This window comes from Sarcophilus harrisii, chromosome 4 (assembly GCF_902635505.1).
Source record: "Sarcophilus harrisii chromosome 4, mSarHar1.11, whole genome shotgun sequence".
NCBI classification, from domain to species: Eukaryota; Metazoa; Chordata; class Mammalia; order Dasyuromorphia; family Dasyuridae; genus Sarcophilus; species Sarcophilus harrisii.
In genome coordinates, this window is record NC_045429.1 from 291,502,586 (window position 1) to 291,518,487 (window position 15,902).

The window sequence follows — 15,902 nt, forward strand, 5'->3', positions numbered from 1 at the left end:
AGAAATGAATATTCATTATAGCCATTTAAAAATAAATAAGGCCAGGCCTAAGCAAAATTATGAAATCTTTACCACTACCCTAGTTTCTCAAGGTAGGATGCTATTTATGAAGACATCTCAGGCAAAAAGAGGATTTCTTTCTCTCATGTATCCTTAGTCTTCAATGAGCTCATACCAGCTCTGCTCTTTGTCCTTTGATTGTCATTGCCCCAGTCTTTAGTGATAATATTTCTATTTGTGTGTAATTCAGAGAACCCCAGGCCTTGCCCTACCATCACTCTTCTGGCATTGATGTTCTTCTATTTTATAAACTTACCTGTCATCAGTCATAAAGAAAAGACTCTGCTATAATTTATTTATTTTTGAAGTAAAACTTGTGTATAAAGGTCTTACCTCTTCCTTATAATTTATACTTTTAATGAATTATCTCTCAATGTAGAATACAAAGCTTTCTTTTTTGTTAAAAATTATTTTTGGCATTAGTGAGTAGATAGGAAAATGTTTTGAAGGACAAAGCAATATTCATAGTGCCCCTGAAATTTTGTTGCATAAACTCAGCCACAACAGAATTTTCCCTTCTAAGAAAATTAAGAATGAGGGGATAGCAGCAAGAGGGAAAAGATAGGAGCCCTACCTATCTCTCTATCACTCTGTGATCCAGTCATCAATCCAATCTCCAAAGAGAAAGGACATTTGTCCTCTGCATGTAATTGGGACTCTCTCTCGATATTCCCTGTTGGTATCCTCATGCCAGTAACCTGTGGCATTGATAAGATTAGTAACATCTCCTGTTGTGTAACTGCTTGGTCAGGGGATTGTTCTTTCTTGCTGTTATTTGTTTCTTCTGTGGTACTTTGGGCTATCCTGGACAGAAACAAAGGAGACATATTTAAAGAGGCTCTCTAAATTGTAAAGTGTGAATTTTATGTTTTGCTCCCTAAATACTTCTCATTATTAGAAAATCTACTTATCCAGTATCCAGTATCCAGTAGAATTGTTTCAGAAATCATCAGAGATAGAATAGAATATGACCCATATATTACAAAAGATTAAGAAATTCATTCAAAAATTGACATAACTATGATTCAGTGGCCTGAGAACTTACCTGATTTAAAGCTCATTGAAAACCTTTGGGAGCAGAGTCAAGTTGGCTGAGTGAGAGGAAGCATTTTTGCCTAGCTCATTTAACATATTTCCTCTAGAAAAATATAGAAAACAGCTAGAACAAATTCTGAGCAGGGAAGACTAGAAAAACTCATAATGAGTCTTGTTGCTAGCTTAACCTTCCGTAAGGGAGGCAAAAAGAGATAAGAGTTCTGGGGCATGAATTGTTTAGGAGTGGGTGAGACAACAGTAATAACAGGAAACTTTTAAGTAACCCAGGGCAGAAAGGAAGCCAAAACAGTGCACTAGGACAGAAAGCACTGGGGTGGAAAGAGATCTTAGGGAATCCGTCTCATCAGTTGCCCATTATCTAATTCCAAATCATAGATTCAGGGTGAAAAAAAAAAGTAGTAATTGAGAATGGATCTAATATGTACTGAACAAGGAATAATTTCTGGAAACAAAACTGTATGGCTTTAAGCCCAGAGACAGAACCAGTCCTTGCCTTTAGCCCAGCATAAAAACCTACAGTGGAATAATCAAAGTAAGAGATCTAGGTCAAAGTAGAGCCAGCAGTTCAGTCCTTTGAATTTGAAGACTCTCTAATGAGTTAATAATAACCAAGTCTAGTAGTCCCCTATTAAAATTTAATCACACACAAACAGACCAAAACCTGGGTCAGGAATTTGCAGAATTCAGACCAGGAAATAAATCCATAGACCTTTCCCTGATCACACTAATTTGGAAGTGCTGAAAATATGCAGGCCCCAGATTGAGATGTAAAAGCATCAAAACGATACAAAAGGATAGCCAGCTCAAGGCAGACATTTCCTCATGCCCCAATAAGTGTGCAGAGCCCAGTACTCAAATAAGTTCCAAAGTCAAGAAGTAGGCTAAAAAAATGAATAAACAAAAAAAGAACCCAATCATAAAGAGCTACTATGTTGGCAGGAAGCTCAAGACCTAAACCCAGAAGAAGATAAGGATTTGAAAATATGTGTTTAAGTCAAGCCTCAAAGAAACCACAAACTAAATATAAAAATAATATATAGTAAATATATATAAATAATATAATAAGTATAATAGAAAGCCTAGTAAGACTCATAGAAAAATTTGATTTAGTTAAAAAAAAGGCAGGGGAAATAATTCTGATCTCAGACAAATAAAAAGCCAAATTGACCCAATTAAAAGATAGAGAAATTATATTTTGCTAAAAGGTGCCAAAGACAATGAATTAATATCATTATCAAATATATATGCAACCAAATACATAGTATGTAAGTTATTAAGCAAAAGTTAATTGAGCTGTGGGAGAAAATATTAAAACTATAATACCTCAATTTATTATTAAGGGCATCTCAATTTATTTCTTTCAGACCTCAATAAATCTAACTATAAAGATATACAAGAAGTTAAAGAGATGAAGAGAATTTTAGAAAAATTAGTTAATACACTTCTGGAGAATAATGACTGGGAATCAAAAGAAATATAACTATGCACAGCAGTACATGATGTACTTCTTCACATGACTTTGTATTAGGGCATTAAAAACACAAACAAAAGCAAAAATATTAAATTAATCTTTTTCAGATAACAATGCAATAAAATTATATTTAATAAGGGATCTTTAAAGCACTGATTAAAAGTTATTTGGAAACTAAATAACTTAGTCCTGAAGAAGAGGTGAGCAAAAAAAGAAATCTTAGAAACAATTGATGCATTCATTAAAGATAATTACAATAATGAGACAACATACCAAAAATTGTTGCTTTAGCCAACCTACTTTGGGAAAAAAAAAATCTATCTTTAAAAGCTTACCTCAATAAAAGAGAAAAAGAGCAGATCAACTAGTTTGGAATGTAATTTTAAAAAATAGAAAAACAACAAATTAAAAACTCAAACCCCAAAATAAAAATCTTGAAAATCAAAGATTAACAAAATTGAAAGTAAAAAAAAAAAAAATGAACTAATGAATAAAACTAGGAGCTGTTTAAAAAAAACCAATAAAATGGATAAGCCATCAGATAATTTGATGAAAAAAAAGAAAACCAAGTCAACAAAATAAAAAATTAAAAGAGTCAATTCACAATTGTTGAAGATAAAATAAAACCAATCATTAGAAACTATTTTGTTTAATTATGTTCTAATGAAACTGATACTCTAAATGAAATGAATGAGAACTTATAAAAATATATATTATTCAGATCAAAAGAACTTAAATAGCCCTATGTTAGTAAGCCATAAATGAATTCCTAAAGGAAAAAATATACAGGATTAGATGGATTTACAAAAGATTCAACAGACTTTTAAAGAAATAATTAATTAGAACACTAGTTGAAAAATAAACTTGTTGAAAAAAATAAAGAAGTCTTCCTAAATTTATTCTATAATACTAATATGATCTTGACCTCTAAACCAGAGTCAAAGAAAAAACTACAGACAAATTTTCCTAATGAATATTGATGTAACAAAATTAAGTAAAATACTAGAAAAAAGAGTATAATAACACATCACAAAGATCCATTATCATCAGGATAGCTTTATACCAGCTAGTGTTTCAATAGACCAGAAAAACTTTTTACAAAATCCAATATTCATTTTTTAAAAAATTATATTAATGGATGTCCATCTTTTCTTTGTTTCCTTGTAGGTTATTCTTTTGTTCTCTACTGCATACTTTTTTTACTTTATTCTTTTTTCCCCTTTTCATCCCTCTCCGCTACTCCCCCCCCCCCCCCCCCCCCCCCCCAAGCAGGTTATAGTTAAGTACAGATATATGTTATATACATAAATATATACATACACACATATATACATACACATAATACACACATCCACAGACCCACTTCACATATACATATATCTATATGTATATACAAAAAGCAACATGTATACATATCTACATACACTCAGAAACACACCCATATATATGTATATATACACACACATTTACCCATATGTAAACATGCATCTAAAACATTAGTATGGCTGACATATAATATAAATTTCTCTCTTGATTGAATCTTTTAAGTATTTCATATCTTTTTTCCTATCCCTGCTAACTCTTCTGCTTTAATTCTGCTCCTTAATTTGCCTTGCTATTACTTAACCTCCCCTCACCCATGAATCCCTCTCTTGTTTTCTTCCCTCACCCTTTGCTTCTACATTCTCCCTTCCCTCCCCCCTTATTTCTTCATAGATTTTGGAGGGTATAAACCCTTCACAGTGTATGTGTAATGTTGCCTATTTAACCTATTCCCTATGTAAGTTAAGTTTTCAGAAGTACAAGCCCTCCTACTCCTCTAATGCTTCTGTGTCTATTCTTCCTCTGCACCTCATTTGAATAACATTATTATTATTTTTACCTTTTTCTAGATGGGTTAGGTAGGGTTAGGATTAGTCAGATTATACTCAACTTTGCCCTAATCTTTCTTTTGAGCTACCCAATTGTTGATGTCAATCTTAAACATATGGCATATATTTCCATAAAAAAAAAAAAATTTATCCATGATAATGACTCTTGTATGTTAAATTTTCTATTAAATTCAGGTTTGGTTGAAAGTCTTGAAAAATCTATAAATTTGTTAAATGTCTATTTTTCCTTCAGTATTATGGATATTTTCGCTGTATGTGATATTTTTGGCTGTAGGCCTATTCTTTTGATTACTGGTATATATGATTTTAATCCCAATGATCTTTTATTGTGGTTGCTGATAAGTCTTATACAATTCTACTTGTAGCTCTAGTATATTTTAACTTTTTTTCCTTATTTCTTGCAGAATTTTCTCTTTGATCTAGGGTTTCAAAATTTGGCAATAATATTCCTACATGTTTTCCACAAGGGATCTCTTTGAGATGGCGATCAGGGGATTTTTTTTTTTTTTCTATTTCTACTTTCCCTTCATGTTCTATCTCTCCAGGACAATTTCCTTAGATTATTTGTTGCACTATTTTGTCAAGTTTTTTTGTTTTGTTTTGTTTTTGGTCACAGCTTTCAGGTAGTCCAATTATTCTTATATTTTCTCTTCTTGATCTGTTCTCCAGATCTGTTGTTTTTCTTATGTTTCACATTTTGTTCTTATTATTGCATGCTTTATATTTTTTTTTGTTATTTCTTGGTCTCTTATAGTTTCATTGGCTTCCCTTAATCTAATTCTTATTTTCAAAGAGTTATTTTTGTCTGTATTTCTCTTTCTAGTTGGTTAAACTTTTTTCATAATAATCTTGTTTATTATCACCATTATTATACAACATAATACTAGAAATGTTAGCTATAAAACAAGAAAAATAACTTTAAAGAATTAATGCAAGTAAAAAGAAAACAAAACTAGTACTTTTGTAGATTCAACCAAAAAAAGTTGAAATAACTAACAACTTTGGCAAAATTATAGGTATCAATCCCACCTCCCCTAGTCATCAGCATTTCTATATATTACCAATAAAACACAGAAAGAGGAAATACATTTTATTTAAAATAACTATGGATAGTATAGAATGCTTGGAAATCTAACTGCCAGGACATATAAACTATACAAAATTACAAAATATACTTCATAGAAACAAGGTCTAGAACAATATCTCATATCATCTACCAAGATAAGCTTCAAATAGATACCTAATTTAGACACAAAGGGTAACATTAAAAGTAAATTAGTGGAGCACAGAAAAAATTACCTGTCAGATTTTTGGACTGGGGAAAAGTTTGTGATCAAACAAAATAGATTTACTTAATCAGAATTAGATTGTGTATGTGTATGTGTGTGTACCCGTATTTAGATATTTGTCAAGGAAGTTTGGTGGGCAATTTAGGATATTATGCTTTTTTGTTACATCTTTACTCTGACTACTCTGTGCCTTTGTGTAGAAAGAATTTCTTATTCTGAATTCATTGTTTATCTTCCCTTTCTGTTTATTCTAGACACATTCTTTATTTGTATTCCTTGTATATACTTAATCTTTTACTATCTGTATTCTTCACGGGATTAATATTTTTGAGGTACTTATTTTGAGATTCTTCTAAACACCTACTATTATTGCTTGGTAGGCTTTTGACCTACCTGACCTGACCTTATCCCAGACCACTTTTTTGTTGTTGTTGTTGTTTTCTGTTGTCCTCTTTTATTAACTTTCCTTTGTTCATTCTTTTTTGTTCTTTATTCATAGATGCCTAAATTATTTTACTAGATCTGGAAGCTATATTTCCTTTTGCTGTTGTTGTCTTCCCTGTTTATATTCTTGTATTCTTATATTCTGCTTATATTCTTGGTTTTTAGGTTTTCTGCTATTTTAGATATTTGATATTGTCAGTCTTTTCTCTCTGTTTTTCTTTACTGCTCATTTTCTCTCTCTTCTCTCTAATGATAGTTTCCCTGATGTTCATCTCAAAACTGTCTGTTTCCCCCCTTTCTAGCAATTCATAGGTCACAATTTAGGTTTTTGTCTCAGATGAAATCTGAAGACAGAAAACTGATCTTAGTTGGGTATCAGGCTCTTTTTTCAGTGATGTGCTACTGAAAATTCCACAGATTTAGATCTTATCAGTGATCCTTCCATTCTGTTGTCTGGTACAGAATGCTACCATGCCTAAGAAAATTTCTACCTCTTTGAAATTCAGATTTCTATAACATTGGGAAATAGGGTTTTTAAATTTTTTTATTATAATTTTTTATTGACAGTACATATGCATGGGTAATTTTTTACATTATCTCTTGTACTCACTTTTGTTCCAATTTTTCCCCTCCCTCCCTCCACCCCCTCTCTCCTAGTGGCAGGCAGTCTTATACATGTATAAGTATAATGTATAATACATTATATACATGTATAAGTATATATGTATATAATACATTATATACATATATAAGTATAATGTATAATACATATACATGTATAAGTATAAGTATAATATAATAAATACATGTATAAGCTAATAGTATATCCTAGATACAATATATGTATGCAGAACCGAACAGTTCTCTTTTTGCACAGGAAGAATTGGATTCAGAAGGTAAAAATAACCTGGGAAGAAAAACAAAAATGCAAACAGTTTACACTCATTTCCCAGTGTTCCTTCTCTGGGTGTAACTGATTCTGTCCATCATTGATCAATTGGAACTGAATTAGATCTTCTCTTCATCGAAGATATCCACTTCCATCAGAATATATCCTCATACAGTATCGTTGAAGTGTATAATGATCTCCTGGTTCTGTTCAGCATCAGTTCATGTAAGTTTTTCCAAACCTCTCTGTATTCATCCTGCTGGTCATTTCTTACATAACAATGATATTCCATAACATTCATATACCACAATTTACCCAAAAGTCTCCAATTGATGGGCTATCCATTCATTTCCCAGTTTCTAGTCACTACAAAAAGGGCTGCCTCAAACATTTCGACACATGCAGGTCCCTTTCCCTTCTTCAGTATTTCTTTGGGTTATAAGCTCAGTAGTAGCACTGCTGGATATAAGGGTATACACAGTTTGATAATTTTGGGGGCATAATTCCAGATTGCTCTCCAGAATGGTTGGATTCATTCACAACTCCACCAACAATGTATCAGTGTCCCAGTTTTCCCACATCCCCTCCAACATTCCACGTTATCTTTCCCTGTCATTCTGGCCAATCTGACAGGTGTGTAGTGGTATCTCAGAGTTGTCTTAATTTGCATTTCTCTGATCAATAGTGATTTGGAACACTCTTTCATATGAGTGGAAATAGTTTCAGTTTTATCATCTGAAAATTGTCTGTTCATATCCTTTGACCATTTATCAATTGGAGAATGGCTTGATTTCTTATAAATTAGAGTCAATTCTCTATATATTTTGGAAATAAGGCCTTTATCAGAACCTTTAACTGTAAAAATGTTTTCCCAGTTTGTTGCGGGAAGTAGGGTTTGTTAACTTCTGTCATATGCCCTATTCTACTCCCTTTGCTCAGACTAAATAACGTTATGTTGCTATATTGAGCACAAATTTCTGCCATTTGGAGTTTATATCTCTGTGGAAGTAAGTGGAGGTAGGGCAATAGAGTGGAATTCAATTCTATTGTAATGCCCTGGGCTAGTTTGTGTTTGCTAGCTTGGCATCTAGTTTACTATCAAGAATGTAGTATGTGGGGGGAGTTGGGAAGGGGATACTGAATGACCCTTTAAAGGAATGGGGACCATCTTTATTATTAGTTCATTAAGGTTTTACCTTGTTTGGATTCTTGGTGACCTAATCAGACCATTAAGACAGCTGAAATTAGTTTATTTCTCATCTATAATTTCTATTTTGGAGAGATTTGAGATGTCATGAGGACTAGAGAAAATCTAATCCCTTTCATCTAGTTAACCATAACAAACAAATACCAATATTAAATGTATATATTCCAAATGCTTCAGCATCTAAATTCATAAAGGAAACATTAACTGAACTATAAGGATGCATAGACAATAACAAAATAGGATTTTAATGTCCCTCTCTCAGGGGTCAGGCAGATTTTGGATAAGTCTAGATTTATTTTTTAATAACTAAAGGAAAACTATATAACTGAACAAATTGCTGGAGAAATTGGAGCTAAAAGATTTTTGCCATCTTCTAAACTGGATTGCAAAAGAATATATCTATATATCTATATGTATGTGTTATGTGAGTATCTATATCACATGGAACTTTTACAAAAATTGATCACATAACAAGGCACAGATATATTGTAAACAAATGTTAAAAGGTAGAAATAGTAAACCAATCATTCATAGAAAATAGTGAATTAAAATGTCATTGGTTCAAGGAACATATGAAAAATTAACAATGAAATCCTGAATAATGGGTGGGTGAAAAACAAATCACAACAACAATTAAAAATTGTGTGAAAGATAATATAATGATCAAAGAAAATACCAGAATCTTTGGGATGCAACTAAAACAGCTCTCAGGAAAAAAATAACATTCTACAAATATATCCTAACAAAATAAAAAAGTGAAGATTAATGAACTGAATATGCATTTTTATAATTAGAAAACCAGCAAATAAACATAAAATATGCATTGTAGAAATGAAGTATTTAAAATTAAATAAGAAACTGAAAACCCAAAAAATTAATTAAAATTAAAAATAAAAGTTAGTTCTTTGAAAAAGCTAATGAAATTGATAACCCATTAATCAAACAGCTTAAAAAGAAATCAGAAAACTCAATCAACAAGATGTAAATGAACAAGGTGAAATTTCAACAGAATTTTGAAGAATAATCAGAACATATAATATGCACAGGTATGTGCTAAGAAAACTGAGAATATAAAAGAAATTGAATAATATCTTCAAACTTATGAAATTAATCAAGCTGGCAGAATCCCTAATAGAGATCTTAAATAATTCAATTTCAGAAAAGGAAATATAACTAATTTTAAAGGAACCAAAGGAAAAATGGATGAATTCACAGAAAAATGAGAAATAATGGATTCACAGGAGAATTCTACCAAACTTTGAAAGAACAATTAATACACCTTCTTTACAAATTATTCTCAAAAAACTTAGAAAGCACCCTAACAAAATCCCATTATGAGACAAATAGTCTTACCATGTAAACCAGATAAAAATAAAACATAGGAGAACTGTAAATATTAATGAATATTGGTTCCAAATGCAGCAATTTGTTCAAGAATTTGTTCACTGTTAAGGTGGGCTCACTCAACAAAACTGCTCAGAAAACTGAAATGTAATGTAGCAAAATTAGGTTTAGACCAAACTCTCTAATATATGTATAACTTTTCTCAGCATATAGATGACTTAAATGTAAAAGGTCATATATTATAAAACAAATAAGATATGCAGGAAAAGAAATATCTTTGCTTAGAGAGGATCAAAATGACATCATGGTATTGGGGTCAATGCACAGCATGTTCAACTGTGGCTGATATACTACCTTGGAAGACTCTATCACAGACCAGGCATAAATAGTCCATAAGAACATTTGGAATGAAGATGCCTCTAAAATTGCACATATCAGCTTTCATTTGAACTATTGCAATTCTGCTTTACTTAAAGAGCTCCTTTGTGGCAGGCATACTATGCAGAACAATCTTGTTCTCCCATGTGTCTCCCGTGTCTCAGATTCCAAAGTTCTTCAGAGAGACCTTGAGAGTGTCCTTGTATCACTTCTTCTGATCTCTGTGTGAGCATTTACTGTTCCTGTAAAATATCTTTCAGACAAATATGTATTTGGCATTCAAACTTACTACCCAACTCACTGGAGTTCTGTTCTCTGCAGCAGAGTTTGAATGTTTGGCAAATCAGCTTAAGAAAGGACCTCAGTATTCAGTATTTTATCTTGCCAGGTGATCTTCAGAATCTTCCTAAGACAATTCAAATAGAAGCAGTTTGATTTTCTGGCATGGTGCTACTGGTAGTTTGTCTTTAAGAAGGGTAGTTTTCAACTTCATCAAAAGTGCAAGTAAAGCTTAGAAAAATTCAGGATTTCTGGCTAAGATGACAGATGAAATTCTGTTTTACATGGATATTAACAATCCAAAGTGCTTCTATGATACCCTGAACCCTATTTATGAGCCACAGACCTTTAATTCACCATCTCAAAGACTCAGTTCTGATAGAGTCACATTGATAAGGATATGATGTTGGAGAGATGGGCTCAATACTTCAATCATATTCTCAACAGACCATCATCATCCAATGCTGAAGCCATTGGCCATATAACTCAGTTGGAATCAACCTCTCTCTGGATGAATTTCTAACTGAAGAAGAGGTTTTGAATCCTATTAAACTCCTGTGGCAAAGTTCCTGGTGCTTATTCCATTTCAACAGAAATCTACAAGAAAGTGGGTCCACTGTCCATATAAAAATTTACTGAAATCTTCCAGGTTATATGGCAAGAGAAGGTTATCCCAAAGGAGATAAAGGATGCCTCCGTTGTTTATGTCTATAAAAAAAAAAAAGGAGGGGCAGCTAGATGGCACAGTGGATAGAGCACCAGCCCTGATGTCAGAGGAACCTAAGTTCAAATCCGGCCTCATACACTTAATACATCCTTTCTGTGTGACCCTGGGTAAATCACTTAATGCCAATTGCCTCAGGGGGAAAAAAAGGAAATAGGTTGTCCTATGATGATCACAGAATAAAGGTGTTTGAAGTGTGGATCTCTCCCAGTTATGGTAGGCAAGATTAAATTCTTGCCAGAATTCTCCTTAACCTGGTTGATCTTTCATTTGGAAAATGGCCATCTACTCAAGAGCTGTTGTGCCAGAGTTTACTTTTATTGTCCTGCCTCAGTTTCTCTACTCAAGAGCTGTTGTGCCAGAGTTTACTTTTATTGTCCTGCCTCAGTTTCCCTACTCAAGAGCTGTTGTGCCAGAGTTTACTTTTATTGTCCTACTTCAGTTTCCCTAGTTGTCCTGCCTAGGTTTCCCTAAATTGTCCTGCCTCAGTTTCCCTAAATTGTCCTGCCAGAGTTCCTTGAATTGTTCTGCCTTGATCCCCCTGGTTGCAATCCTCCTTCCTGACCATTAAGACTGAGATAATTAGAGTTGTAGAGATCTGGCCACTCTGGCATTCCAAAAGATAAGACTCCAGATGCCCTATCTCAGATACCCAATTGGCATCTTCTATCTCTAAGTTCCAGATTTTCTGTTTCAAGTTGACTACTCCCTTTGCTCCCAGTTTATCGAATTTATGATCCTCATCCCCCACCCTATCAGAACCAGATTGATGGTCTGTCCCTGGAAATTCCCGCTTTCAGTGTTCTGACTCTACACCTGTCTTTGTCTACCCTGATTGCTTAAAGCCACATATATAAAAATCATTGGAAGCTCACATTCAATGCTGATGCTGATGCTGGCTCCTGGGATCAAAATGGAACCTTTGGTCCCAGAAAAATCTCTCCCTCTCAGAAATCCAAATAAAATTTTAAAACTCTCTAATATCTTGCCTCAGCTTCTCTGGTATTGCAGAGCAAGTATAACTTCAGAAAGGATTGAGAAGCAGTTAACATGGTATTTGCTGCCTGACAACTTCAGGAGAAATTCCAGAAGCAGAATAGAAGTTTGTACATTACATTTGTCAACCTAAGGCCTTTGATACTGTCAGTCATGAGGGCTTGTAGAAGATGATAGTATTTGGTTACCCAGAGAAGTTCATCAATATTGTATGCTTGTTTCATGATGTCATGTTTGCACAAGTTCTGGATAATGAACAAATGCTCTTGTACTTTAACAGTGGCAATGAAGTAAAGCAGAGTTGTGTACTTGTCCTGAAATATATGAATCCATTAAGCAATTCCCTAATTGATAGGTACTTACTTTGTTAAGACAATTAGATTTCCAGGACCAAGAGAACATACAAAGATGACAATATTGTGAAGTTAAGCAATTTTTAAAGTCTTGAAGATTTAACAATATTGTGAAAATAAGCAATTTTTAAAGTCTTGAAGATTTTAATTAAATGACTAATCATAACCCCAGTGTGGTGATGATGAAGCATGTTACACACTTCTTTGAAAAAGAAGTAGGTGATAAGTCTCAAGGTATTTTTTACTTTGTGGATTTGTTTCACTTAATTACAGATATTTACAAGACTAACAATGATCAAGAAAGAGCCTCTCTCTCAACATATACATAGGGATGCTGATATTAAAATATTTTAAACGGTAGAGGAAAATAGGAGGAGACAGAAATAAAAGAGGCTTAGAGAGAGGTCTAAGAGAAAAAAGAGGCAAATGATTAAATCTCAAATGTTAGCAAAAGAGACATGAATCAAGGATTAAAAGAAAAGGAAGAAAGTACAAATCTGGTTTGGAAAAAAATAAGGGCAAGAGAAGAATTACGACAGTGAGGAAATATATAATTTCACTTAGAGAAGATCATATGGGTCAAGAAAAATGATTTACTCTCTTATAGTTGATAAGTCAACAGGGTGACCTTTTTGCATCCTATCCTTATAGGCTATAAAATCATAGAACCCTTGGAGTGAGAGGATTTAGAGAGATGGCATGGCATCAGATGATAAATATGTCAACATCTAGGAAAGGAGGAAACTGGAGCTTGAGGAATTCTTGCTCCCAGCCATCACAGCTGGATGACAGCATTGATTAGAAAAAGTTATAATAATGCTTTCCCAAATTTTATAGCAAGCATTAGGCTGGGTAGACATTTTGTAAGATGTCTGGTTCATCATGTCCTAGACTTGCTTCTCCCAACAATGGTTCATCAAATTAAAATTTACATTTATTTCTATCCAATTCATTTGGCTAATGTGAGAGGACCCTAGTCTCTTGACACATAGGAAACAGTAGACAAGCTGACAGATAGATATAGATATCTCTCTCTATATATATATACATATACATTTGTGTATATGTATGTGTGTATATATTTATATATACTTTATTTTCTAGTTTCACACTCTTCATTCTTTGTCCTCAGCATTTCAATTGATAATCCTAAGAGAAAAAGAAACTGGGAGTATAAAGTACAAATACTTACCCCTTGTTTCCATGTTCCATTCTTGAAAATCCCTGGTGATCTGCCTGTTATCCAATCACACAGTGTGTGAAAAAGAAAAACCAGTTTAGACCACTTCCTCACAGAAAGGACACAGGCACAAAAACTTTCAGGGATGGGCCCTAGACTCTGTTATGGTGTCACGATGATGTCACCTCAAGTTTTTGTAACCAAGGAGACTGGCTATTTGTGCTTTTTGGGTCACCACTAGAGACTCCAGGTACCTGTGACAATTAAAAACGAAGCTATTACACTGTAGAAATGGAGAATCCAGAAGTTAGAAAGGAACCTAAAGGACTTCTTTATACAAATCTTTTTTGTTATACAAAATTTTATATCTCCTTCTACAATATCCTTTACAAAGGGTTAAACCTCATGCTGCAGCCCTTTCTATTTTTTAACCTGAAAAATGTACCCATAAAGTGAAAATAGATATAGAGAAAACGGGCTAATGGTTCTTATCCTATAATGCCTCTTCTAACAAAAATGAAGTACGTGTAGCAAAGTCATAAATAGGGTAAGCCAATTAAGGATTTCCTTCATGGCATTGATGTCTGGCAGGTAAATTCTGATCTTCCCCAACCCGGTTATCTTCCACTGCTATCCTTCAATTCCACTGACAACTTACTTATTATTATATCCAAGCTTCCTTATCCAACTTCGATTTGCTACTCCTATCTTTACCCAATACCCCATCCTAGATAAATTTTCTAGATCACCATCTTTTCCAAAATGAAAGCCAGAGAAGACTGTTCTCTCTCTCACTTACTTAATTTACCTAATCATAATGAAGTAAGACAATTACAATAAGTTTGTATTTATATAGAGCTTTAACTTTTGCAAAGTACTTTCCATATATTTTATTCCCACAACAATCATTAGGTGCTATAATTATCCTCATTTTACAAATGAGGAAACTCAAATAGTCAATAATCATTTATTAATTACTAATTAGGCATTGTGTTAAGTATTTTACACATATCATCTAATTTGATATTTATAACAACTCTGAGAAATAAATACTATTCTTATCTCATTTTTATAATGGAGGAAACTGAGCCTAAAGTTAAGTTACTTGATCAATGTCATATAGTTAGTCAGTACATGAGGCTAGATTTGAATTTAAGTTTTTTATGATTCCAGGCTCAGTGTTCAGTAATTTACTGCACTACCAAGCTGTCTGTCACTATGCTTAAAAATTCTGTCAGCTGCTTTTGACACAATATTGTACATTTCCAATGATATGCCACAATTATTTAAGGGGCCATATAAAATAAATGAAGATTAATTGGTAGATAGCCCACTCCTAAAGTGTAACTTATTTTGGATTAAAAAAAATCCTATTTCCCATCTGATTTACTCTTCAAAGTTTCCTAACTGATTTCTTGGGAGGAACTAACACTTTTTAATTTACTATGTCCTCTTCCCTTCACAAATATACTTTTTTTCCACTTTTCCCATGAAAGTTATTGTTGGTAATATAGAATACCCTACTTAATGCTCATCATTTGCCTCTCCATTGCCTTTTGGGTAATCTATAAATTTGATTCTTTGAAGATTGAAATTTTCTATGATGTGAAGCATGGAAGAATATTGTTCTTAAAAAGATAGATTTTGAATTTTTATATAGAAATACAAAATTCTACATGATTTTCAATGATTTTTCATCATGATTTCCTTCTACTCAAGTCTAAGCCCAGCTCATTGTCCTTCTAAAATATCTGTCCAAGGTCTATGTGTTGATGGACTAACTTGATGGGTTGCTCATTTAACTGTATGTTGTTGTCTATTAAAAAGTGGTCATTCATTTGGTCTTTCCTGTGTGGATAGGATAATCTCCTTTAAAAGATTATAAAATATGCTGAGGAGGCTGTGTAGTTTTTAGCCAATGCTAAATACAAACAGGAACATCTGGAAGACATCTTTGTCTGTAGGGAATCCCTTTTCTGTTTGGAAACTGAGCAGGACATTAAATATGGCAATAAAAAACCACCTTGGCAAGCATATATCTCCCCATTTTATGCCTCTCTTGACATAAATTATCAGATGATCAATGAACAAAGTATTATCTATGTTTTTAACATGTGAATTGGAAATATCTTGTTGGAAGAGAGCCTTTACGACTATATTTTGCTATACTTGAGTCATATACTTTTTATGGTTTATTTAAAAGGAACATAGTTTAATTTTGTATTTTCTATACAGTTTATGATTGTGAAAATGTGTTATAAGCTATTTGTAAAATCTTGCCTCTTTGCACATCTTTTTGTTAAGGACATGCTCAATAATTGCATAAATAATACTCATTAA

At 33.0% G+C, this 15,902-nt stretch overlaps 1 protein-coding gene across 1 annotated transcript in view; it reads right to left on the reverse strand.

Moving 5' to 3' along the window:
• Positions 1 to 13,680, reverse strand: part of LOC100916730 — a 79,815-nt gene extending 66,135 nt beyond the window's left edge. Inside the window, exons 1-2 of the mRNA XM_031965503.1 lie at positions 13,575 to 13,680; positions 635 to 864 (exon numbers count right to left, since the gene is read on the reverse strand). Of these exons, the coding sequence (XP_031821363.1) occupies positions 635 to 864; positions 13,575 to 13,594 (250 nt within the window). The 5' untranslated portion in view covers positions 13,595 to 13,680. The remainder of the gene's footprint in view (positions 1 to 634; positions 865 to 13,574) is intronic.
• Positions 13,681 to 15,902: the final 2,222 nt, after the last annotated feature.